This window comes from Mauremys mutica, chromosome 1 (genome assembly GCF_020497125.1).
Source record: "Mauremys mutica isolate MM-2020 ecotype Southern chromosome 1, ASM2049712v1, whole genome shotgun sequence".
In the NCBI taxonomy this organism is placed as follows: Eukaryota; Metazoa; Chordata; order Testudines; family Geoemydidae; genus Mauremys; species Mauremys mutica.
The window spans coordinates 110,534,262-110,561,550 of NC_059072.1; the positions used below are offsets into that span (position 1 = coordinate 110,534,262).

A 27,289-nucleotide genomic window follows, 5' to 3' on the forward strand; every position below is an offset into this window, starting at 1 on the left:
ATTACACACTTGTGCCCCAGTCAGGAAGGCTCCGTGAGAACACCACGCTGACTGACAAAATGCTATTCACTATGATCACATTCTGAACATTTGGAACCTGTTTTCTTTTTTGGGGATCATTTTCACTCACTTCATGGGCCAGATTTTCAGTTGTGAAAACTGGCATTGCTGCATTGAAGGCAGTGGGGGCTCTGGTCTCTTAAGTTTAATAGAATTAGTTGTGCACAATATATAAAAATTCTCCTCTAAAACTGGCCTTATTGTCCTCTCATTTATACCGCTGTAACTCCATTGAGCTTCAATGGCATTACAAAGGGTATGAGTTTGCAGTGTTGTTAGGGCAGGGAGAGAAACAGAGGCTAGAGAGGTGAACTGACTTGTCCAAGGTGACATAACAGTAGCAGAGCTGGAAATAAAACCCAGCTTTCCTGACCCCCGTGCCAGTGCCCCACCCACTGGATCACACTGCTAGTCTGAACACTACACATGCAATGTCTGCTTACCTGAAGATGCCAGCTCAGCGATTGACTTCTTGGTGATGTGACCCATGAAGCCAACAATGGAGAAAATGACAAATCCTGCAAATATGCTGGTGGTGGAATTTATACAGCAGACGATGATTGAGTCTCTGGAAAAGCAAACACAGATGTGAGAAAACCTTCTGCATTTCTGGCCCAGTCAGCAAATCAGAACAGTTTCGGAGTTAGCAGATGAGGTGAGGGTGAAAATGAGGCCTGAGTGTAACACCAACAGACCCCGGTCGTCGGCGGGCAGAACCGCACCTGGGATCTCTGGAGCCTCTACCGCATGAGCTAAAAGCCAACTGTCTGTTAGCTAAGGCTGTAGAGCAGAATCATTTTATCTCTCTCTCTAAGTGGTTTCGGTGCCACTAGATGGGACTGAACACCACACCCAGGAGGTGTGTGGGTTACATGAGGAGGCATGTTACCATGCTGTGAACAGGTGACAGTGAGAGGTGAAGGTCAGAGGTGGGGTGGGTAACTTGGTGATGTCCTGTGGCCAGAAGACATTCAGATATGAGGATCAGTGGTGAGGCCTGGGTTGCATGCTGGTGAATTAGAGACCGTACAGCATCAGGTACTATGGGCCAGATTGTGAACCCCTTACACTGGTGAGTAGTTACTCACAGGAGTAGTCTCGGTGACTGCAATGGGAATACCCCTGTGACCAGTGATGAGCTGCCAAAAACTTAACAACCGGTTCCCTATAAAAAGTTCTGATTTAAGGGGGGGAACGGGGGAGGGGACAGGGAGAGATCGTCATGGGGCCAGAGGCCCCTACAGGGCCTGGGCCAATTGCCCCACTTGCCCTCTCCCCTCTCCTCTGACCAGCCCTGGAGTTGCAGCAGTCCTCCCCCCCGAACCTTGCTGGGCCATTCAAAAAGTGGCAGCAGGACGATTCCAGAGCTCAGCTGAGCTGCCCAGCTGATGCCGGCGGCTGGCCATGCTGCAGCTGGGGGGAAGCGGGGAAAGGGCCGGGGGAGCCTCAACCTCCCCAGCTGGGAATCCTGGGAGCAACAGGATGGTCTGGCCCGCAGACCGGAGTTCTTTGCCCACCTCCTGGCCCTTTAACAACCGGTTCTCCATGGAGGTTTAATTTTAGCAACCGGTTTCTGAGAACCTGTGGGAACCTGCTTGCCAATGTCACACAGGGGTTCATAGTTTCCCTCTGTGTGTCTTTCTGATTGTAGAGGTATTTGAAGAATACTGACTTGTATACATTGTTATGGAAGGAGTTATAGCTTCCCAGGGCAATCAGAGATCCCAACCCCAGTCCATAGGAGACAAAGATCTGTGTGGCTGCATCCATCCAGACCTGCAAAGGAAGAACAAGCCATGACTCAGTATTCCGTAGCACTGTCGGAATATTCTGCATAATCCAATCTGTCCATCTAGCTTTCTAGATCTTCTTTGAACGACAGCGTATCGTGTCTAAAGCACGTAGCAGGGGAAGTGTGGCAAGTGGGACCCCCATATAAAATGTTGATTTTGATGAAGTTTTAGGTAAGAGACTGTCACTACACTGACATACTCCAGAGATGAATGTCAATGTCCTTATCAACAGGCCTACGATTCCCTTCAGGCTGTGCAGTATTGCTGTTTAGCTGGGACAGAAGAGCCTGCTGCAGCGAGACTCCCAGGTTGCTTGCACAGCAACTAACAGGAATAAAAATCAGTGCTGGAGATGGGCCCTGATTAGCATGTTCCCCCTACCTTTCGTCTCGCTCTCAGCACTAAACTCTGACCTAAACTCTGCAACTCAGGCTCTGCTCTTGTCTGGCACAACTGGTGAGAGAACCTCAAATGATTTCAAATTTGGGTTCCTTTTACATAAACACCTAAAAAGTTGGCTGCTTATCCAACCTAACCAGAGCTTCTGGGGCCAGCAAGGCAGGATGGGAAATCTCATGAGAACAGGCTTTCCCACTTGATTTCCAGTACTTCCTGCTTCCAGAAATGCCAGGAGAACAGCTTTTCTCCCCATACTTCAGCACTTCCAGAGTCAGCCTGAACTCAGAAGCACAGAGACAGGTGGAGATGAAGAGTAACGGAAGAAAATTGTTAAGGGCCAGATTGCGCTTTAAGACACTAGCCTGTGTGGTAAGGGGGTGAGGTCCCAAGTGGAGACATGTTACCTCATGGAAGTGTAACCCACCCACCTCCTGGCACTGAGAACACTTAGAGAGACACAGATTAATGAGGTTGCTCTACAGACTTAGGAAAGAGGCTTTTAGCTCATGCGGTAGAGGCTCATGCACTAAACTCCAGAGGCCCCAGGTTCGATCCTGCCCACCGACAACCAGGGTCTGCCAGTGTTACAGAAACATAATTCCTCTTGCACTTGGGGGTGTGTGTGCACATGCTGCACCTCCATATGGGAGGATGAGACGAGCACACCCCTCCAAAGCAAGCCAGCGATACAGGTAAGGGAAGGAGGTGGGGGGTACAGCCTTTGCTTCTCCTTGCTCTTTTTGGGGTTGCTAATGTCCCAGAGGGTTCTAGCCGAGAACAGTCCCTGTGCTTGGGAGATGCACAATAATACCTAGTTCTTATACAGCACTTTTCATCAGCCACAAGAAGGGGAGATCTCCTTGAGCCTTCCCCAACTTGCAGACATACCAAGAACCAGCTGCAACCTGGCTCAAAATGAACATCCCAGAATCTTTACAATACTTTGGTTCAGGGTTTGGTTCCAGAAATGGTCAGAGACAGGGGTGGGGCTGAGATTGTGTCTTAATTATTCTGAACCATTTTCTCCACCTCACAATGCAAGGGGAAGAGAAGGGGTCTGCGGAAGATCTGTACTTAGAGCAGGAGTGCTAACACTCGTGTTTTATCACAAGTCTCACCATAGCTGGTGTGTTTTCTTAAAGCCCCAGCCCCTGGAGTCAGCTGATCACATGAGAATCTCAGCTTTCATTGTTTAACAGTTGTAGTTTCTAGCCTGCAGAGTTGCAGAGAAAAGCTGGAAAATGTGACCCATGTGTAACTTAAAGGCCCCAAAGCCAGTGGGCTAATAAAAAGACCACAGAAGGTGTTTTTGTGAGATATATGGCATGATGTTTAAACCAATCCTGTAATTTTTTTTGCAGGGAGCCTTACTCATGGGTTGGCAATACTGTTACAGTGCAGTGGTTCCTACAAAGAGGGACCATTGGGAGCTCTAGACAATCAGGACTATTCGGTTGTCATCACTTGTGCATGACGAGCGACCTCACAGACCTCTAAGAAATTGTTACTCTATAACAGAGAGAAACTTGCCTTCTCAAGCATCTCTACTGCACTGGGCTTCCCATTGAGCCAGGCAAACAGTATATGGCTTTCACTTGCCATTTAAACACTTCCACCTAAAATAACGGCTATGTCTAATGCTGAACTCGTACCTACATCTAGCATTGCAGGTATGGGCAATATAGGGTTCCATTGCCTCCTCTACGTAGGACTGCACTATCCAACCCAAATAGCTACCCCTAGACTAATCAGTGTAATGGAGCATCCGCATGTCAGAGGGGCACGTCGGCAGTTGGTGTAAATCAGTATCGCTCCATTGATAATACTACAGGATTTCCATGGAGCACCACTGATCAACACCAGTTGTGGATCTGGCCCAGTTTTGTCTCTGACTGTGAAGACTGTGGTTACTGGGATTCTAAGACCCTAAGATTGGGAGGCTTTTTTGGTTATGAGAGAAATTTGAAATGTTCAAAGTGCCAAGGAACTTGAATACAGCAGTGTAAAAGCTTTAAACATTGCAGGACCCACCTCAGACTTAGAGAGTTTGCTGAAGTCTGGTGTGATATAAAAGAGAATTCCCTCCTTGGCTCCCGGTAGAGTGACTCCACGGAAGAAAAGAATAATTAACATGAAGTAAGGGTAGGTGGCTGAGAAATACACAACCTGAGAGAGACAAAGGGAGATGTTAGTTGTGTAGTGAGGCACTCGCAGTCAGAGCTACAGCAGTGACTTGATTCTCCTAGCTTCAGTGGGTTTACACCTGATCTGCACTGGTGTAAGTGAGAAGTGAACTGGGCTCTAAGGGAAGGTCTACACTACAGGGTTAAGTTGACATAAGTTACACAACTCCAGCTGTGTGAATAATGTAGCTAGAGTTGACAGAGCTTAGGTCGACTTATTGGGGTATCTACACCATGCTGGGTTGACAGGAGAAACTCTCCAGTCAACTTTCTTTATGCTTCTTGTTCTGGTGGAGTACCGGAGTCAATGGGAGAGCGATCTGTGGTCGATTTAGCGAGTCTGCACTAGACCCACTAACTCAACCCCCGATTGATCGATCACCGCAGTGTCGCTCCACGGTAAGGGTAGACATGCCCTGAGTGTGTTAGTTCTTCCTGCCAAGACTGATAATTAGGGAAGGACATGGCCTCCATGAAGTTTACATTGAGGGCTAATGGCTCTTTTGTAAGAAACTGGTTGAGACTTTTCTTGCCTTTTCTGTGTTATGTTTCTCTTCAAGTAATATTTCTGAATATTGGGGGTTTCTTCTATTAACGACAAGAGGCTTTACTGATCACATAAATGAGAGCCTGGTGTAACTGCACCGAAAGCAGTGGAATTGCACAAGTGATGAATTTGGGCCAAAGAAGTCAGAGATGTAACCAATTTAAGTAACTTAGCCCTTATTTTCTAGTGATTTGCCTTGTCTTTCTTTATTTAAATGATTCAAGTAATGTTAGTTTGCCTGAAGGTGCTTCCCCCACGTTTCTTGGGAGACTAATTCACAACCTAAGCAAGTTTACTGTGAAGAATTTTTTTCTGACATTCAGTCTAGATTACTCTTTTCTTAATGTCATCCCATTACTCCAAGTTACATCCTACATAATATATTCCAGTAGCACCATTTTACCAAACTAAGCAATTTCTCAGGTGTTTCTTTTTTCTGGTACTGCTCTGTAATGTTATACACTAGGAAATAGCAATATGTTTCTGTTTCGAGGGTCAGCCTCAAAACTCAAAGTATGAGGTGAAAAGAGACCAGTGATTCTGGATGCTCAATTTCTGATCCCCTAAAATGAGTTTGAGAGTGGGTGCTCAAGGACAGGCAAAGGCCCCTTTATGGTGTTTCAAGTTGGGCTTTGAATGTCATTTTTGAAAAGCTTGGCTTAAATCTTTCCAAAAGTCTGAAAGTTCAGTACTCAGTCTGGAGATGTTATGGTTCTATACTTAGAATACCGCAAGTCCTGTGGCAATTTTTACCACTGTGAAAGATAAACAATTTAATGGCACACACTCCAATTCTTCCTTGCAACACAGTAAACCCTAATTACAGGCACTCAAAATTAAATCTGGAAGACATTTCACCATGAGAGATGAGTACAGTAATAAAAGCCAACACTGTATTGCTTGATTATTACAAAGTACCTTTCCAGTCCACTCTACTCCTTTCCAGATGGAGAAATAGACCAGAACCCACGCTAAAGCGAGAGTGCCTGCTAGGGGCCAGCGGATGTTACCTGGCTCCCCCAGGCCACCAGAGATCTGGTGCATGTTCCTCCTGCAGACAAAAGACATGGAATTAGAAAAAGGTACAATCTACAGAGACTGAATGGTTTGAGATTCCAGACACAGGCAGAAGGAACGAAGGATGGGGGTGAGCCCAGATGCGGGCAGAGGGCACAAAAGGTGGGTCTGAGTCCAAACATTGGCAAAAGACATGAAGGTCAGAAAGAAAATGAGATACAGTGTGAGGGACTGAAGGAAGAAGGATGGATGATGGGATGTGTTTTGACCCTCATTGCTCTGTCTGAATGTTTAACTGCACATGAACTGGACATTTAGCAGGAATGCCCCCTCTGGAGACAGAAAGCACCCATTCAGCACGGTCTGAGGAACAATTTCATGCCGCCAACAGAGACTTTCAAAGCTACTCTCAAATGGATGAGCAAGAAGCCCCCATGAATTGATGAGATGGTCCCTGCAGTGGTGAAACCTGACTTAGGCTGGAGACGTACTCCCAGAACTCGGTCACAGCGCTGGTCAGGTTGGTGGTATCATTGAGGGAGTAGTTGGAAAAGCATCTCTCTGTGTTCCAGGCATTGCCACAGCTTTGCCATGGCAGATCCTAATGGGAAGAGGAAGGAGAGGATACAATTAGGGAAGCATGGCTCAGTTCTGTTCTCGAAATGCTCTCTTCTGTCAGTCACTTATCCCCGATGCATTGCCCTGTTATGATTTAGAACATACTTGTTTGTTAAGCTGCTCCTGGCTCCATTTGATTTAGAAAGTCACATTGTAACAACAGGATATTCTGTGGGTTGTGGTGAGGGAATGTGAGGACTTCCTCGAGGGTATGGGGTGTTCAGGGGGTGTGGAAACATGAGTCGGGTTGGGGGGCAGGGTGGGAATGTCAGAATGTTCTGGGGGGCTGTGTAAACAGAAGGGTGGGTGGAGAAACTAGAATGTGAGGCCGGGTGAGCAGCGTGACCGTTGGAACATGAAGATATCTGAGGTGTGTGGGGGGAACATGGAAACACAGGGATAGGTAGCTGAAGCCATGAGGGCATGGCAAAGGGGAGTTGCAGAAGTGCAAGGATGTACCAAGTAGGGGGTGGGACTGTGAAGCCATATTGGTGTGGGGAATGTGGGTGACTGTAGGAATGTGAAAATGCATTGGGTGGTAGAAGGGACCTATAGAATATGAGGATTGCAGGGAGCATCAGGACATGCTGGGGGGATTGTGGGGAACATGTACACATAGGGGGTGGGAGAGCTCAAGGATGTGATGGGGAACATGAAAAGTGGAGATCCCAAGGTCATGTTGTGGATCACAAGGACATTGGGAATATGAGGCTGTACTGGGCAGACAACTGTAGGGAAAGGAGGACCATGCCAGAGCCGCTGTGTAACATGAGGGCGTGCTGGGGACCTGGGAAGAACACTAGGATGTACCTGAGGAACTGTGAGGAATATGAATAGGCTCTGTGATGTACTGTAGGGAAGACAAGGATGTTCTGGGGGTGAATAGCCAGAAGCACCCGAGTGGGACTGTGGGGAATGCCAGGATGCACGGATGTCTGTGCATTGGGACTATGAGGGTGCACCAGTGGGGAGTGTAGAGGGAATGCCAGGGAATACCTGAGGAATGTGAGGTTGTGCTTGGGAAGGCAAGGATGTGCTGGATGGACTGCAGATAATGTGAAGATGTGATGGAGAGGGCTCTGTAGGCATCTCAAAGATATGATGGAAGGAGGGCTGTTGGGCATATGAGCCTGTGCCAATATAAGGTAAAGATCAGGTAAAATATTTATGCCCGACCACCACAAAAGATCAAAGTTTACGTGAAAGATTAAACCTTATTTATAAACTTAATACTATTAAAATAATATTACATCAATGGCTTCAGAGAAACATCCATACTTTGTCCAATGTTATTACCTTCATCTGAAGGCTTTTCTGGAATGATTTATCTAGCTTTCTATTGAAATTATCTACCCAAAATATAACAGCCTATGCCACTAAATGTACAGTGGGCCTGATCCCAAGGCCATTGTAGTCAACAGCAGTCTTTCCAAGGTCTTCATAGGCTTTAGATCAGGCCCTGTATAAGGAAAAGCAGAATTCTGAGCCCATACAAAGCATCCAGCATTCAGTCACAGGGACTGATTCTTTGATCCAAATGGTTGAGACAGGCCTACAGGATCCCAAAGTAATTTTGCACATAGTTCCTAGTGCAGCATATGGGCAGGTATATGGTCTGGAATGATTTTGATGCATCTGAATACTGGCACAAAACTTCTTGTAAAATTATCTTACTTTCAGAAGGAGGTTTTGCTCTATTGAAAAGTGATTTATTCACATTTTGCTCTACATGACTCCTGGATAAGGAACAGTAGGTTCGCTGCAATTTAAAAAGAAGTATCTTTTTTGGAAAGTGGATAAATACATATATATTAAAATGAAGTATGTGCACGTGCACACACACACACACGCACAGACACACACGCACTTTATCTTCTTGATAGAATTAGTCGATGGAAATGGTAATTAGTTAGTGATGTTTGGTGCCCAGATGTTTGGGAACCCATCTTGAGACACTTGAAAGGGCTCTGAATATCAGAGGCCAGGAGCTCAGGAGTCAGACTTGCTAGTCACTTTCCAGAGTATTAATGAAAGTATTCCTTGAAATAATATCAGGCTATGATTAGGGCAATATCAAAACCTTAATACAATGACATTAATTGCTTAAATATTAAGTATTTAAAATTGCTTATCACTAATTAATAGCTATTAATTAAACCAGGCACTCTCGTGTTGCTTCTCATCATTAGATCTCAAAAGTTCATTGGTTGAAGGATAGCATATTTATAGTAACTGTAGCTTTTTGTTAGCCTCACTTGCAACTAATGGTTTGATTTATTGAACAAAAAATAAACATATGGCTGGAGTTTGAAATATTATTTGTCCCTAGATTTATACGATTAAAACACCAATCTGTATTGCACTTCAAAAGTCAGGATTAAGGCCCCAATTCAGCAAAGCACTTCTGTGTGTGCTCACATCCCTCCCTACTCAGCAACACACTTAAACACCCACTTAGGTCCCATTACAAATACTGGCTGATTTAGCATGTACTTTACTGACTTGATGTGTTAGCATGTCTACACTGCAATGAAAAACCCACAGCACTGAGTCTCAGAGCCTGGGTCAATTGAGTCAGGTCCCTGACGCTCAGTTGAGTCAGGTTCATGTGTGGCTAAAAATAGCAGTGTAGATATTTAGGCTCGGGCTGGAACCTGGTCTCTGAGACCCCAGAAGGCAGGAGGGTCTCAGGACCCAAGCTCCAGCCTGAGTCTGAACATCTACAGTGCAATTTTATAGCCCCACAGCCAGAGCCCTTGGAGCCTGAGGCAACTGACCATATTCATCCCTGGTCTATTCACTTCAGTGGGATGATCCCAGGGAGGAATATCTCTGGGTAGGACTATGATTAAGGAGTTTCTGTTGTGGCAGGGGTGGGGGATTGCATGGTATTTATGTAGAACTGATTAATGAAATTGTTTTTAATTGTTCACTTTATTAACGTAACTTCATAAGTAAAGTTTTATGAATGAAACAACATTCATTCATAAAACCGGTTAGCCCATGAACTGGCTAATTGACAATGAAGATGCTTGTTAGGAGCCATAGCTGTTCAGTCATCTGCCTTTTAAAAGTTTCACTATCAATCCAATTCCTGCTTAAATCACTGAGACTTACACTGTTTCAGTATTGTAACTTCTGTTCACCATTTGCCATATTGTAATCCAAACCCCATTTTAAAACTCTTACTCCATTTTGTAAAAGCTTGCTCCAACCTTCATTTTTGCAAACCCTGCTGTAATCTTATTTTTTGCAAACCCTGCTGTAATCTTATTCATTTAGTTTAGATGTGTGAATGAGGTATGGATGGATAATGGAATCAATCTCCAGCCCCAGCGTGTCCTGATGAAATAGAGTTCAAAGACCAATGGCTGAAGATGCAGACAAGAGCCCTAGCAAAGTAAAAAGAGTCCACCCTAAAAAGAAAAGGTACAAGAGAAGGAAGATCAAAGCCAGGTCCAAGGCTGAAAGTCACGCCTGCAATTGACGAGTGATCAATCACCAAACCCAGAGGCAGCATGACACAGCAAGACCCATAGACTTTGAATTCAAACTAAAACCTACAAAAAGGATGAGTGAGGGTAACATTCTGCTGCCAACATGGAAGGGCATCAGTGCATGCCCAGCAGAGACCCAGCTAGTCCTTGTGCCCAGCTTTCCTGGCCAGTTAGCCGCCACAAGCTATGACCTCAAGCTACATTCAGGACTGGTAACTATCAAGCAGCTGCAGAACATCTGATGGATGTGTGTGTGTGTGTGTGTAAGGATTAAGATATTAGTTATTGGTAATAAATCAAATTGTTATCGTAATAAATGTGGCATCTTTGTATTGCCGCCTGAAAAGATCTTGTGTAGTTTTGTCTGTATAACATTTATTTATTTTTGTCCCACTTTATCTTACTCTAGATGTGGGCCTGAGCTGCAAAATTCAGACAGGGGTCTGATTTAACACCCCCTTGGCCCAAATTTTGGCGATACTCCAGTCTGAGATTTTGATTCATACCCATCTCCTCTTAATTTAAAGAAAACTGATGGTGGAGCTCTGATAACTGTGAGCTCCTTGAATCAAAATCACAGATCTTCTACATTGAGGCACATAATGATCAGCTTTATTGGTCATGTCTGTACTGCCTGGGTGCGTAGGCAGCACTGACTGAACTCCCAAAGTCCTGCTCCAAGGTGTAATGGGCTCAGGATGAAAGTTGGGATGCATCCTCTGGGTGCAGACTCTCCTTTTGTGGTTGTAAGGCAGGGGGCCATATCTGGATGGGCAAATTGTATGCAGGGCCATGAATATAGGGCTGGGGCAGGGGGTTGGTGTGCGGGAGATAGTGCAGGGTGTGGGAGGGGGTGTGGTATGCAGGAAGGGGCTCAGGGCAAGGGGTTGGGGTTCAGGAGGAGTGCAGAAGGGGGCTCAGGGCAGGGGATTGGGGTGCAGGAGGGGTTCGGAGTGCAGGATCCAGCCCAACGCCGCTTACCTCAAGCGGCTCCAGGATGATATCGGCACAGAGCAGGGCTAAGGCAGGCTTCCAGCCTGCCCTGGCCCTGTGCCACTCCCGGAAGTGGCCAGCATGTCCGGCAGTGGCTCCTGGGGATGGGGCAGGTGGCTCCACCACACGCTGCCCTTGCCTGTGGGTACCACCCCCAAAGCTCCCATTGGCCGCGGTTCCCTGTTCCCAGCCAATGGGAGCTGCGAGAGGCGGTGCCTGCAGGCGAGGGCAGTGCTCGGAGCCCTCTACTCCTCCCCTCCCACAGGGGCTGCAGAGTCGTGTTTCCGGCCACTTCCGGTGTGGGGCCAGAGCAGGCAGGGAGCCTGCCTTAGTCCCGCTGACAATCCCATGGGCCGGACTGAAACCCTGAGGGGACGGATGCGGCCCGCAGGCCATAGTTTGCCCTCCCGTGTTATAAAGTCTTGTTCAGGAAGATGTAGGAGATCTACCTGGACCACAACAACTGACACTTGTACACATTCCTAGTGTGGGGTTAAGAGAGAACAACAAATACTGCAGGTGTTCAGAAGGCACTGGAGACAACACACAAGAACATTTTGACAAATGGCTTCACAGATGCTGGAAAACTTAATCAAATAAAAACTGAAGCTGGACTGAACAATGGTTCATGTACAACAATTTAGCAGGCGGGTCTAAACGAAATAGAATCTCACAGGACCCATGGAATTATGTCTATAGATTGCTAAGGGAGCTCTTCTCAGCCTTTAGATTGATAAGAATGGTTCAGATGTACTTTGGACTCGAGGCTCCATTCGGATCTTGTATACACTGGCACAAGGCCCCGATTCAGGAAAGCATCCCGTTGCAGTCAATGGGACTTAAGCCTATGCTAGAAGTCATTTGCTTAAATGCAGTCCTGTTTAGGGGGTAGATGTAAGCACGTGCTTAAGTGCTTTTCCACTGGAATCAATGGAGTGGGAGCAGTGTAATTGGAGTCTAATTAAGTTCACTACCAAGCCCATGGTAATGAGACAATCTCATGAAGAAGCCATTTATAGGACACGTAGCTATTACCGTGATTGGCACTTTCTGACTATGATAGACAGAAAGAAGAATGTGAAAGGCTGTGGGGCAGAGGGACAGATTTCTAAGATTTATAAAGTGAACATATCCCCTAAAAGAACATAGCACACAGTAATGCAGATCAGTTGAAGTCATCATAGGATGTCTCAGCAACAGATCCAGAAGCAACATTAAGCGAGCCCCTTTGCACAATCTGTAAACTGTATATTGTGTATTTCATGGCACAAACAGCAAGGAATGTTAAATTCCACATTTCACGAGAGAAACAGGAACTGCCAAAATTACACAGAGCCAATTAAGGTTTATAGAAATGGCTGAAACTCACTGCAGTGAAAGAGTTGAAGAGGTAGTACAGTGCCCAGGCAATGATGACAATGTAATAGATATTCAGCCAGAACGAGAGAACCACAGCAGCCAGGCCCACTCCTAGGAGAGAAGAAACAGAGCGTGCTCAACACAAGCCATCCAAAGTCTATGGAGTTATACTGAGCAGATGGATACAAGCCTCCTATGCTGAAGTGGGGACGGCAAGCCGAGAAGTGACTGCACAGAGGAGAGGCGAAATGTGAATCATCTCACAGAGATCAGTTAGTGACAGCGCACGGTGCCTCAAGTTCACTGATCAGCCAATGAAGGCTTGTGCAGATGTTATGCCTCTCTCCCATGTTTCAAAGATTGAATGGTGGTGTCCTTCAGTATCCTGCTAGCAGAGTTGTATGTGTGGAGCTCTATGAAAATCAAAGAGGGGGAACCAGCTGTGTCTCTGCCTGCTCCTGTACTTGAATTAGTCTCTCTTAATAAAAACATTCATTCTAATTCACCGCTAGCCTCTCGTAGGTTGTTACTGTGTGAACACAACAACAACAGGTTTACTCCCAACTGGGGGAGAGCCAACCTTCTAGTGTACAGTAAACAGGGTTCTGCTGGTACAGAGCAGCACTGTCCTCCCCACCAACTTACTGCATCTCATGTTAAGTACAATCCTGCTGGGCCAGGTGGCTCCGTTCAGTCGTTTGCCTCCATCAAGGCAGTGTTGTCTACCTGAGTGTTTTGTCACTATCAAAGGTCATTCGAACAGAGAGCTGGAGTGTTACTGATGCCTAAACACCATGGTGAAGGGGACCTTAAAAACACCATAGATCAGCTATAACAGTCTCCAGGGACTCACCACCATTTCCCCAAGGGCTTATGTCCCAGTCCCTGAGGTGTTGCTTCCCATTCCAGTAAATGGTTTCAGCTCTAAAGCTAGATATATGGCATCAGCATCATGGACTTACAGCACAGTACCTTTGAACATGGGCGCTAATTTCCAGACCCCCAATCCGCCAACAGAGGTATACTGGCCGAGAGCTGTCTCCAGCAGGAAGACAGGAATCCCAGCAAACACCAGCGTCAGACAATAGGGAATCAAGAAAGCCCCTGGAAGAACAAACAGCTGTTAGCAGCACGTTCTGCAAGGTCTCATCACCACAAGACTTTTCGGGGCCCTGGCCACCTTTTCTCCCCAAGAAATGTAAAGCTCAGCTCACAGTTACTGCACAAATCCCTGGGCTCACATTGCAGTCCCAATGCTCTGTTCCAGCTCCAGTTCTCAAGCAACAATGCCACCCCCAGCTTTGATCCCTCTGTTCGATAGTGAACAAGGTTTGTTCCATGGTGGCTGTTTAATTACTATTTGGACTGTATCTTTCTCTATCACTTCTTCCTTCTCACATCCCCATCACCTTTGCCCCATCACCCATGTGCTGATCTGACTTATCAGTCTAGATATTTATACCACACTCATCAACGTGATATCTGAGACCAAGGCAAGAAAACAGAAACAGGAAACTGGTAGTTCATGGGCAATTTGTTCTCTCTCTCCCCACCAGCCCAACAGCAGACAGGAGACTTTGGCATTAGCCATTAGTTCATTTGTTAGCTATTGTGTTATTGTCACAGAAAAGCTAGGGCAAACCAGCTGGGTCTTGCAGCTGGACCTGCTGGCAGCGAGATTTGAGGTCAGTTGGATTTCTTGAGGAAGGCAGTTCTGCGGCTATAGGATGGCTGTTGAGAAAGCTCAGACTCCAGCTTTCGCAGGTCTAACACAGGTTGTAGAGAGGTCCATTGCCCTTAGGATGGATGCTGTCACAGAGGGTCCTGATTGTGGAAAGAGTGGTGGTTGCTCAGCTACCTCAGACCCAACCCTCTGAGCTCTGAAGATTTGCACCATGACTTTGAATGGGAACTCTGTTTAACGAGGAGGGAGTGACATGACTGGAGCACTGCAGTGATACACTCCCACCTCCCAGGGTCACTCAGCAGAGGGCTGCTGCATTCTGGACTAGCTGGGTCCCCCCCACTCCCTCAGAATTTGCATCTTCAGTCTCAGGTATAGGGGTTTGCAATAATCAAGCCTGGACAACCTGAAATCATGGATCACTGTGGCTGGGTCCATCTGTGACACTATTGGGCTCCATCAAACCACTAGGGATGGCTCTGCAGAGACACATGACATCAGTCAGGACTGCTGACTCAGTGGGTAAACAGCTGAGGCCCAACGGGAGCTGGATAGACAGCTGAGCCTCACAGGGGGAATTTGGCTTCAAGCCCCTTTACATGCATCTAGGGCAGTGATTCAGGAACATAAGTTGGCAGCAACTGAGTTATGAAAAAAAAGCCATGCTGAGGTGCCGTGACTTGTCTGAGATCATGTACCCACAGTGTGGCAGAGCCAGCAATAAAAGCCACCTCTCCCATCACTCAGCACTGCCCCATAAAACCATTATTCCTTATGAATTGACATAAGAAAACAGGAACAGAAGGGAGAGACACCTGGGCCACCTCACCTGGTCGCCAACAGTAGTCGGTGCCTGATACTTCAGAGGAAGCTGGAAAAGCTCATAGCGCACCTAATTGTGTTAGGTGAGCTATTAGGAAGAACTTTCTAACAATAAGGGTAGTTAAGCACTGGAATAGACTTGCAGGGGAGGTTGTGGAATCCCCATCTTTGGAGTTTTTTTAAGAACAGGTTAGACAAAGACCTGTCAGGGATGGTCTAGGTTTACTTGGTCCTGCCTTGGTGCAAGGGGTTGCACTAGACCATTGGTTCTCAACCAGAGGTCCAGGGCCACAGACAGGTTTCAGGGGGTCTGCCAAGCATGGCCGGTGGTAGGCTTCTTAGGGCCCAGGGCAGAAAGCCAAAGCCCCGCTGCGTAGAAGTGCAGCCAGGGGCCCCGAGCCTCATCACCCGGGGCTGAAGCCAAAGCCTGAGCAACTCAGCTTTGTAGTGTGGGGCCCTGGGCAATTGCCCCGCTTGCTATCCCTTGACGCCAGCCCTGGCTTTTATATGCAAAAAAAGAGTTGTGGCACAGCTGGGCCATGGAGTTTTGATAGCATGTCAGGAGAGGCCTCAAAAAGAAAAAGGTTGAGAACTAGATGACCTCTTGAGGTCCCTTCCAGCCATACATTTCTATGATTCAATAATGTGCTGTGGTGGAATTTCATGGGCAGAGTATTGTCTAGTGGTTAGTGTAGGGGACAGGGAGTCAGGACACCTGTGATCAGTTGGACGGGTCTCTTTTCCCAACATGCAAACTAGATGAAACACAAAGGCAATGTCAGACATGGGACAACAGTACAGTAAGGAAGGGGTGGGAGAGAGAGCTCATGAGAAGGACAAGCAGGTCAGAGAGGAAGTGAGTTTTTAAGGAGGAATTTAAAGGAGAGGGAAAAGAAGACTGGTGGCCTAGGAGGGGAAGATTTTTCAAGCACAGAGGGCAGCATGACTGGAGGGGGGAAAACCAAGACCGGGAAAAGATGGAGTGGGGGAAGTGAAGAGGGTGGGGAAGGAAGTAGGAGGAAATGTGAACCTAGTGACAGCTGGAGCTGAGATTATTGGCAGTGTTGGAGGTGAGGAGTAGTTTGAGCTGGACATGGTAAGAGATGGAAAGCCAGTAAGACAAGTGGAGAAAGTGAGTGACATGGATGAAGCAGTGAGAGAGGAAGGTGATGTTAGCAGCAGAGCTTTGACAAAATGGTGGGGAGGGAGGAGAGGACTACAGAAAATCGAGGCCATCTGGGTACTTCTATGACCACCATCACTGGAGTATCTGAGTGCCTCAATCACTGGTGGATTTTATCCCCGTGAGCCAGGCTAGTAGAAACAGCCCCAGTTTCTAGAGACAGAATGGAGACACAGGATAGATTATGTGACTTGCCAAAGGCACAGGAGTCTGTGGCTGAGCGGGGAATTCAATCCAGTTCCCTTGATTCCTAGTCCAGTGCCCTACTTCCAAGAGACCATCACTCTCACACACTTTAAGAGCTCACCAAGGTGAGGCCAAGGGATTTAGCTAAGGGGGCAGTAAGGAAAAGAGGGATTTTAGTGGAATTGAAGAGTAAGAGGTGATAGCACTTAGCAAGACACTGGATACATGAAGAGAAGGGCTCTATTTCCAGCTGTGCCACAGAATTCCTCGGTGATTATTGTTAAGTCACTTAACCTCTCTGTACCTCAGTTTCTTCACCTGTAAAATGGGGATAATAATACTAACTTCTCTCACAGCTGTGTTATGAGGCTTAATTCATTCATGCCCCTACAATCCATCTGTGGGTGAAAGGCACTGCTGTATGGAAATGCAAAGCATTACTATGATTTCTTCCTGATCTCAACTGGCAATTGGCTTATGCTGCCTCAGTTTATCTGATGTGGTGAATCGTGTGTACACTGAGGGCAGGATGGGAGGGAAAAGAATCAGTCAGTGTGCAGACAAATTTCAAAGCACTAACTACACCCTGGAGTGGAGGCTGATGTAAAGGAAAATATGTGTTTAGAATTCTATGCTCACCTCCTCCATTCTTGCCACAGAGATATGGAAACCGCCAGATATTGCCCAGCCCAATGGCGTAGCCCACGCAGGACAGCAAGAAGTCAAATTTGCCCTTCCAAGAACCTCTGTCTGGGAGCTCCTTCATCTTCTTGGTGCTCCCATCTCCTTGGGCGATTGGCTCAAATTCCTCAATGGCTGCCTGCTTCACCTCGGAGGGCGAATTTAGCTCCACAGACGTGTTGTCAATCTTCCCCATCGCTGCTCACAGTTACTGCATGGGTTGGAGGGGCGGGAATGACACTCTCAGTCCCAGCTGATCTCAGATTAAATGGGACCAGTGGGTTGGACAAAACTCCTGCTGGTACTTCTGAGGAGAAAGTAGAGGGAGAAGTTGTTCTTTGCCTGAAACAGTGGGATAGAGACATAGGACTATGAGCCACATCCTCCTGAATGGTTGTGGACTGACTCGTTGTACAGCCTTCAGCAAGTCATGCAAACTTCTCCGCACCTGTTTCCCAGCTGCCCCATATCACCAGGGCCGGCTCCAGGCTCCACCATGCCAAGTGCGTGCTTGGGGCGGCATGTCGCGGGGGGCGCTCTGCCGGTTGAGTCTCTTTTGTTGCGCAATATTGGTGTGCTAATGTATCTAATCATTTTCTACTGGTAATCTCTCCAGATGAAATTCACCCCTGTGCTGAGGGCCAGCATGGGCCTCTGCACCACTCAAGTCCCTTTGAAGCCCTCAACATAAGGCAGAAGAGCCTGATTCAAAGCCCACTGAAGATTCCCATTGACTTGAGGCCCTAAGTAGAGGACATAAGCCATGCACTGGCCTTGTGTTGGCACCCTGCACCAGGTAAATTTAACCCTCCACTAAGGGGAGCTTGTATTATACTCAACAGAACCATCCTCACAATCCTCCAGAGAGATTTGTTGGGGCAACAAAATTTGCAAATTCAAAAAATAATAGAGCAAGTATTAGAACACAAAATAATGCAGTGAAGAGACAGCAGTGTCTAGTGGCTACGGCTGGCCTGGGGCAAGTCATTTAACCTCTCAGTCTCAGTTTATAGAGATAATAATACACATTTGCCTCACTGTGAGTATTCATTAGCGAATGATTCCAAAGTGCTTTGAACATAATGTAACTATCACAAACATGCTAAGTGGTATTATCGGGTCCTAGCAACTACAGTGATTGGCATCCTATTAAATGCAATAGATAGATTTTCTTCTGCCGTATAATCTGACAAGGAAGGTAAAAAAAGTATGGTGATGAGAAAAGGGAATGGGAGAGACGAGAAAATAACTGTAATTCTTATACTATAAATGAGGATCCACAAAAGCTTCTGCTTCCCATCCACCCTACACAGAATAGAGACTCAAACCACTTTCCTGCACACTACAAGGCCAATTTTGATAAATGTAACTCCTTTCTCCAACAAATTGTTAACTTTGGCCTGGTCTACACTAGGACTTTAATTCGAATTTAGCAGCGTTAATTCGAACTAACCGCTCAACCGTCCACACCAGGAAGCCTTTTAATTCGAACTAGAGGGCTCTTTAGTTCGAATTTGGTACTCCACCCCGACAGGTGGAGTAACGCTAAATTCGACATGGCTAGCTCGAATTAGGCTAGGTGTGGATGCAAATCGAACTTAGTAGCTCCGGGAGCTATCCCACAGTGCACCACTCTGTTGACGCTCTGGACAGCAGTCCGAGCTTCGATGCTCTGAGCAGCCACACAGGAAATGACCCGGGAAAATTTGAATTCCTTTTCCTTTCTGGACAGTTAGAATCTCATTTTGTGGTTGGACATCAGGGCGAGCTCAGCAGCACCGGCAGCGATGCAGAGCTCTCCAGCAGAGGAGTTCATGTAATCTCTGAATAGAAAGAGGGACCCGGCTTAGACTGACCGGGAACTCTTGGATCTGATCGGTGTGTGGGGCGAGGAGTCTGTGCTTTCAGAGCTGCGCTCCAACAAACGGAATGCAAAGACCTACGAGAAGGTCTCCAAAGCCATGATCCAGACAGAGGATACAGCCGTCATGCAACGCATCGCCGCGTGAAAACCAAGGACCCCAGACAAGGCTACCAAAAAATCAAAGCGGCAAACGGACGCTACGGAGCCTGCCACCAGTGCCCCACCAGTGACCATGGACTCTGATGATGGGACAGTGTCGACGGACAGTTCCTCGACGATGTTCACGGACGGGGAAGATGAGGAAGTGTTTGTGGAGGACGAGGCAGGCGAGAGCGCTTACAACGCTGGTTTCCCTGACAGCCAGGATCTCTTCATCACCGTCACGGAGATCCCCTACCAACCCTCCCCGGCCATGAACCCGGATCCTGAATCAGGGGAAGGAGCAGTCGGTAAGTGCTTTAACCATGTTAACTTTTATTCTTAATATAACAGGAATCTGAAGTGTGTGAGAAGGAGGTCTCTCTATATATGGTGATAGATCAGAAATCCTCCTGGGAGATCTCCACGAAGCTCTACTTCCGTTAATCGATAAGCATCAGCAGGAGGTTCCTGGGGAGAGCTGCCTTATTGGGTGCTCCGTGATAGCACCCTTTTCCGCGCGAGGCTTTCATGCGGTATTCAGGGAGCATTGCCTCCCCGACCACGGCTGCATCGGTCCGTGGTTCGTGATAGATTTCACGCAGCATGCGCTCTCTATCTCCTTCAGTGCCCGTCCTCACGGTGATCTCGCTAGGAGACTCATGCATCTAATTAGGGGAATTACCGTAATGTTACGCCTGGTCCAAAGTATTTTTAAAAAATCTCCGGACAGACGGCATAGCAGAGACTCAGCACGCTGCTGCGACACAAGCGTAACGGAAAGCCAAAGATTCAAATGGACGCTCATGGAGGGAGGGGGGACTGAGGATGCAAGGTATCCCACAGTTCCTGCTGTCTCCGAAAATGATTTGCATTCTTGGCTGAGCTCCAAATGCTTCTAGGGACAAAAACAGTGTCCGCGGTGGGTCAGGGCATAGCTCGGCAATTTACGCACCCCCCCACCCACCCCCAGAAGTGAAAGGGAAAACAATCCTCTCTTGACTCTTTTACATGTCACCGTATCTTTACTGAATGCTGCAGATAGACGCGATGGTGCAGCACTCAACACCAACATCCTTGCTTCCCCCACGCGATGGATGGCTGATGGTGCAATACGACTGGTATCCGTCGTTGTCATCATCAGCCTATTGCCACATGGGGCAGTGCAAAAGGACTGGTAACCATGCCGACTACTATCTGTCAGGTTCCCCAGTGTCAGGTGAACCTAATTTTTCCCGGTAGATGGTACAATATGGCTGGTAACCATCGTCATCATAGCAACAGGGGGCTGAGCTTCATCAGCCCCCACCCTTCATGTGTAAAGAAAAGATTCAATTGCCCCTGGACTAGCAGCAGGATGCTGGGCTTCTCTCCTCCACACTCCTTAATGTCCTATCTGGACTATCATAGCAACTGGAGGCTGCCTTCCACTCATTTCTCACTAACAAGTCACTGTGTCTTATTCCTGCATTCTTTATTACTTCATCACACAAGTTGGGGGACAATGCTATGGTAGCCCAGGAAGGCTGGGGAAGAATGGAATGAACAGGTGGGGTTGTTGCAGGAGCACCCCCTGTCAATAGCATACAGCTCATAATCTATGCAGGATCTGACACAGAGCAGCTGTGCTCTCTGGTTCTCTGATACAGTGGTTCTCTAGTACACTTGCCCATATTCTAGGCAGGACTGATTCTATTTTTAGATACCAAAAAGGAGGGATTGACTCAGGGAGTCATTCCCAATTTTTGCTTTTGCGCCCCTGGCTGCTCGGCCAGGGGCACTTATTACAGCACCAAATGGGGCAGTGCAAAAGGACAGGTAACCATGCCCATCTTATTACCATTTTATTACCAATTTATGGTATGGTAGATGGTACAATATGGCTGGTAACCATCTCTGCTGTCATGCAAAAGCAAAAGCATGCTGCTGTGTAGCGCTGCTGGCCCGCCTCTGTCAGCGGCATCTAGTACACATACGGTGACATACACAAAAGGCAAAACAGTGTCCATGGTTGCCACGCTATGGCGTATGCCAGGGCAATTCTGGGAAAACGGGCTTGAAATGATTGTCTGCCGTTGCTTTCCCGGAGGAAGGAATGACTGGTGACATTTACCCAGAATCCACCGCGAAAATGATTTCTGCCCCAGCAGGCACAGGGGTTTCAACCCAGAATTCACAGAGACAGCCTAGACTCAGTTAATTGTTCGCAAAAATGTATCTTTGCAAGGAATTCACTCCCTGTTTCCCATCTCACAGCTTCCACTGTCTCCAGACCTGCCACAGCATCCCCCTCGCAGAGGCTGGCAAAGATTAGGCGGAGAAAGATAAAGACAAGGGACAAGATGTTCGATGAATGTATGGGCTGCTACCTAGCCGAGGCGGACCAGCAGAGCCAGTGGAGGGAGACCGACTCTCTGTACCAGCGCTCACACAGCGAACGGGAGGAGAGGTGGCGTGAGGAAGACAAGCAGGCGACTCAAACAATGTTTGGACTAGTGAGGGAGCAAACGGACACGCCTTGTGGATGTTCTGCAGGACCGCAGGAGCACAGAGCCCCCCTGCAGTGTATCTGCAACCGCCCTCCCCCGCCACAAAGTCCCATACCCCCCTCACCCAAAATAACCAGAAGGAGGGGCGCCAGAGGCCGTGTAAACTGTCACTGCACCCCAGCAGAGTGCTCAAGTACCAAATAGCTCTCATACCCTACATTTGCAGAAGTCGTTCCCTTCCGAACTCACACAAGTCCCAATCCCAGTTCCATCCCCTGAGTATCTACTTCAGTAATAAAAATACTTTGCTGTTAATTACTGTTTCCGTCATGTTTTTTCAAAGAAGACTGTGTTTGAATGGGGGGCGTGGGGAAGGGGGTTGTTAATTGCATAGGACAGTCACCTTTCCCAGGGTACAGACACGGGGGCAGGATCAGCAGCGGGTCACACACACAGTGCAGTCAGTAGGCACCATGGTCAGTATGGGAGGTGGTTTCCAGGTTCTGTGTGGGCGGGGGGATGTGACTTTGTAGCGGGGGAGGGCGGTGACAGATCTTATACAGCGGTCCTTGTCCTGGACCGCTGAGTCACGCAGCAAAGGAATCTGTATCCGTACTCCTCCGCCACAAGGTCACATATCCCCCCGCACACAGAATTTGAAAAAGAGGGATGGCAGGCTCCGTTGAAAGAAGCCTTCCGGCACTGCGGACCGCTCTAGGAGCAGGAGCCTGTCATTCGTTGAGTTTAGAGGCGGTCTTTACATCACCGCACACCCTACCCAGCACAGTCTGCCTCCCAGTTTCAACCCTTTAACGCAAAGTCATGAATAAAGAAACCTTTCTTCAGTAACAATGGGACATGTATTTTATGTTTACACGTGTGTTGGAAGTGGGGGAAACGGGGTGAATGGGGTATGTAACCGAAGAGGAGAGTCAACAGTCAGTGGGTAAAGAAACAGGGGCAGGTTCAGCTTCTCTGTAAAGAAACTGAACAGTCACAGGTCACGCTGCTCGCTGGTATTTGAAGAGTTCCTTGTCGCTGTCCCAGGCGCCTGTATAGGGCTTCATGAGCAAGTGCTTTAGCGGGCAGGCTGGGTCCCCGAGGATGACTTTAGGAATCTGCTCATCCACAACAGTTATTTCGTGGTCCGGGAAGAAACTACCTTCCTGCAGGCGTCTGAGCAGCCCACAGTTCCTGAAAACACACGCATCATGAACCTTGCCTGGCCACCCGACGTTGATGTTTGCAAAACGTCCCCTATGGTCCCCCAGTGCTTGCAGCACCATTGAAAAGTAGCCCGATTTCTCATCAGCTGACTGTGGAAGAGGTGGACGATAAAGTGCGAGGAGGAGAAAACGGCGATGATCGCAGCGGGCTCCATGCTTGCAGTGCTGTGGCGTCCGCGCTGTCACTGACCAGAAAAGTGCACGAACAGATTGTCCGCAGGCGCTTTCAAGGAGGGAGGGAGGGAGGTTGCGATTGACGGTTCAATGACGACACTTACCCAAAACCACCCTCGACACATTTCTCCCCCCAGCAGGCATTGGGGGCTCTACCCAGCATTCCAATGGGCAGCGGGGACTGTGGGAACTGTGGGATAGCATCCCACAGTGCACCGCTTCCAAAGTCGACGCTGGCCCCGTGAATGTGGACTCAGAAATTCGAATTAGTGTATTTAGTATGGATACACAAATTCGACTTCATAAGGTCGAATCCACAAATTCGAACTAAGTTGATTCGAAATAGTCTTGTAGTGTAGACAAGGCCTTTCACTTCAGAACTAGAGCTTGGCTGATACTTTGAGACACAAGAAACGAGACACTTTCCAATAGCCCATGACACAAATGCCAGAATAGCCCATTTCCTGACATTTGAAATGAAAGCTTAAATGATCAGATCATCTCTCTGTCCTACTCAATCTGCTAACCTGATCCAAACCAGCAACCCACCCAATCCTGGTATTTAAATTACTCATTTTGTAGAGCAAAAAGATTGTAGAAAATTGTGTCAGGAAATAAAAGGGAATAAAGGACTATTTACAAAACAACACAGAAGAGGCAGCACCAAAACCCATATGGGTAGACTCAGTGGTGGACTCTCCGTACAATTAGCTTTGCCTGGAGACATAACAAATTAGAGTAACCAAGGATCTGCCAAAGCCATTTTGACTCTTTTGCTCAGACACAGAAGCTTATATAGGCTGATGTTATTTTTTTAGACATCAATTCTCCCTTTGTTCCTTTCCCAAGCTTCTACAGTCAGATCGCTTAAAGAAATGACGATATGTCACACTTTCTATATTTAGGGTGGAGATGGAGAGGAATTGGACTGTACTGGAGGTTTCTTCTTTGCTTGCAGTGAGGAAATTGTTTTATCTCCACCTGGAGGTGGCTAAACTTTTGAAAGCTGCCAAAACTGATTTTTAGGAAACTCAACCCAACCAAGAGGCCAAGGAGAGGAAGAATCAGTGAGGCATCACAGCGACCCTCGGACTACTGCTATAGACACTCACATCATAGTAGCCTCACGTACCCCACTGTTTTCACACATCACTAGTGTTGTAGGATGATTGCGCGACAGTAACTGAAGGTGGAAGAAAATGGGCATCAGTGGCGGAAAAATGCAGTCTATTGGGAAAGGCCACATGGGCTGAAATGCGAATAGCCTGCAGGTGACACCCAGCTCTATATCAGATGTGAACAGCACCTGCTCCCAGCTTTCTCAGTGGCTAGCCAAAATCAGCAGCTGATTACAACCGAACCTAGGCAGAGCTGAGGTGGTGCTGCTTAGAAGAGAGGAGCACTTTCAACAACGATTACGCCACAAAATCCATCACTTTTGAAGGCATCTGCCCTCAGACGCTTGTGCAGATCTGCAGCTTTGGGGATTTTTCAGGCTCCTCAATACCCAAATAGCCTTGGCAGCAAAAACCACCCCCTCTCTTCTGTGACTGGCCAGGAGATTGTACCCCTTCCTATCAGACACCGCCCAGGCCAGAGTGACCCATGCATTAGTTGCTTCCCACTTTGATTTCTGCAATCCTGTCTAGGAATGTAACCGCACACCATGCAAAAGGTCTGACTGGTACAAAATGCAACAGCCCTTCTACCTCAGGAACACAGGTCTTCATAAAGACCAACTCCTGGGCTCCAGGCCCTACATTGGCTCCCTGGTGAGAGCAAAGTATTTTTCAGCTTCTCCGTCATGTCATGTTAATTGTCCTGTAAATTGCCTAGCACACTTTGGGGCACTGTAAACCCCATGGAATCATAATTAATGAGAGCAGAGCTATAAGCAGGATGTACTATTGGGTTATCCGGGAGAGGGGGCGGGCGGAAGCCCACCCCATGCTAACGGATCCCCCCCCAGCCTAAGGGGAGGATCCACAGGGCCACGGAAACCCACTAAGTGCGGGGGACAACTAATAAAAGAACAGGGACAGGAGTGAGGTCAAAGGGTCATAAGGAGGGAGCCTGATGGGGACACCGAGCAGAGAACCCCGGACAGCGCCCACTGCTCCTCGAAGGCGTCAAGGGAGCCAGCGGACGCCGCCCAGAGGAACTCCGCCCGGAGACGTGAGCGGACGAGGGACCGGAAACAAGCCCCACAGTCGCAGGAGTCTCCGTCGGCCAACCTCCTCTCCCTGGTCGCGTGGATGGCCTTTTTAGCCAGGGCGAGGAGGAGGTTGACCAGGAGGTCCCGCGACTTTGTGGGGCCACGGATAGGGAGTGCATGGATAAGGAGGTGAGGGGAAAAGTGCAGCCAGAAACGTAACAGAATGTCGGTGAGGAGCCGGTATAGGGGCTGCAACCTGCCGCACTCTAGGTAAACATGCGCCAGGGTCTCCCTCACGCCGCAGAAGGGGCAGGTGTCCGGGACAGGGGTGAACCGCGCCAAGTACACGCCCGTGCTCACGGCCCCGTGAAGGAGCCGCCAGCTGATATCCCCGGCGGGCCTCGGGACCAGGGTGGAGTACAGGCTGGCCCACCGGGGCTCCTCACCCTCCACAGGTGGCAAGAGGTCCCGCCACTTGGTGTCGGGGCGGGACACGAGGGTGAGGAAGTGAACGGTATGGAGCACGAGCGCGTAGAGTTGTTTCCTTGGCGCGGTTTGGAAACGGACCGGCTGCAGATCGTGCAGCCGCCTGGCAGAGAAGGGGCGGGGGGGCCGGTCGGGTCCACGGGGCAGGGGCCCGATGAAGAGGTCTGGAGGGCTCGGGGTGGGGGGTGGGCGGGGCATGCCCTCACGCAGGACCCGGTCGAGGTAAGCCCGAGCAGCGGGCGGCAAAGCGGCCTTCACCTCCTGTAGTACGCGCCGGGGAGTACAAGGTCTGGAGAGCCCCATCCGCCGAGCGAGCGTCAGGGGATCCAGCCAGTCTCCCCGGTCGTAGTCCAGGAGGACTCCGACCCTGGTGGCATCTGCCAGGACCAACCTCTGGCGCACCGCGGGGGACTCCGCCACCTGCACACGGAGCTGAGGATTGTGTAGCAGGGCCTCCGCGAGGAGGTCTGCCCCCTCGGTGGCCGCCACGGACCTGGTCGCAGAGAACAGCTTCCAGGTCCGGAGGAGGTCCTGGTAGAAGACCGGCAGCCCAGAGAGGTCTCGCGGAAGGCCCCTCGGGTCGAGATAAAGGAGCTGCCGGTCGTATCGGAGCCCTCGGAAGCGGCGCAGGAAGGCGTGCGCCAGGGCTCTCCATGCCGGACTACCCGCACCATAAAGGAGCCTCTGCAGTGCCTGGAGGCGGAAGACGTGGACCTGAGTGCGCAGGCACTTCAGGCCCTGCCCTCCCTCCTCCAGGGGCAGGTGGAGTACCCCTGCAGGGACCCAGTGCAGTCCTGGCCAAAAGAACTCCAGCACCACCCTCCGGAGGTCGGTCACGAACACCGGGGCCGGGACCAGGGTGTTGAGCCGGTACCAGAGCATGGACAGGACCAGTTGATTGAGCACCAGTGCCCTCCCTCAGAGGGAAAGGCACCGGAGGAGTCCTGTCCATTTCCGGAGCCGCTCCGCCACCTGCCCTGCAAACCTTGCCAGTTCTCCGGCGGAGAGGGATGCGTGGCAGAAAGGTAAACGCCGAGATAGAGCAGCGGACCCGCGCTCCACCGGATGGCCTGAAGCGCGGGTGGGAGGGAGCTCGCCTGCCACCCGTCCCCGACCACCAGGCCAGAGCTCTTGACCCAGTTGACTCGGGCGGAGGAGGCCGCCGAGTACACGGCTTGGCAGGCCTCCACCCGCGCCAAGTCGCCCGGGTCCTGGACCACGAGGAGCACATCGTCGGCGTACGCCGACAGGACCAGCCGCAGCTCCGGCTCCCGAAGCACCAACCCCGTCAACCTCCTGCGGAGGAGACAGAGGAAGGGCTCGATCGCCAGGGCGTAGAGCTGGCCCAAGAGGGGGCACCCCTGCCGCACTCCCCGCCCGAAGCTGACGGGCTCGGTCAGGGTCCAGTTGAGCCTGACCAGACACTCTGCGGAAACGTACAGCACCCGGAGAAAACCCACAAACTGGGATCCGAAGCCTAACGCCTGCAGAGTGCCCAGGAGATACCCGTGGTCCACCCTGTCGAACGCCTTCTCCTGATCCAGGGACAGGAGGGCGAACGACAGACCATCCCTGCACCCAAGCTCCAAGAGATCCCGGACCAGATACAGGTTATCGAAGATGGTACGGCCCGGGACGGTGTAGGTCTGGTCTGGGTGGATCACGTCCGCCAGCACGGACCCTAGCCGAATCGAAATGGCCTTCGCAACAATTTTATAGTCCGTACTGAGGAGCG

The 27,289-nt window shown here is 49.1% G+C and overlaps 2 protein-coding genes across 2 annotated transcripts in view; both read right to left on the minus strand.

The window, feature by feature from the left end:
* Positions 1–17,297, minus strand: part of LOC123378074 (sodium- and chloride-dependent GABA transporter 1-like) — a 35,023-nt gene extending 17,726 nt beyond the window's left edge. The window contains exons 1-9 of the mRNA XM_045031556.1: positions 16,981–17,297; positions 13,439–13,570; positions 12,477–12,577; positions 8,292–8,315; positions 6,491–6,600; positions 5,901–6,033; positions 4,284–4,418; positions 1,733–1,836; positions 504–628 (exon numbers count right to left, since the gene is read on the minus strand). Of these exons, the coding sequence (XP_044887491.1) occupies positions 504–628; positions 1,733–1,836; positions 4,284–4,418; positions 5,901–6,033; positions 6,491–6,600; positions 8,292–8,315; positions 12,477–12,577; positions 13,439–13,570; positions 16,981–17,218 (1,102 nt within the window). The 5' untranslated portion in view covers positions 17,219–17,297. The remainder of the gene's footprint in view (positions 1–503; positions 629–1,732; positions 1,837–4,283; positions 4,419–5,900; positions 6,034–6,490; positions 6,601–8,291; positions 8,316–12,476; positions 12,578–13,438; positions 13,571–16,980) is intronic.
* The window catches only part of LOC123351545 (sodium- and chloride-dependent GABA transporter 2), a 503,805-nt gene that overhangs the window by 26,694 nt on the left and 449,822 nt on the right, over positions 1–27,289 (minus strand). The gene's annotated exons all lie outside the window — the stretch shown is intronic.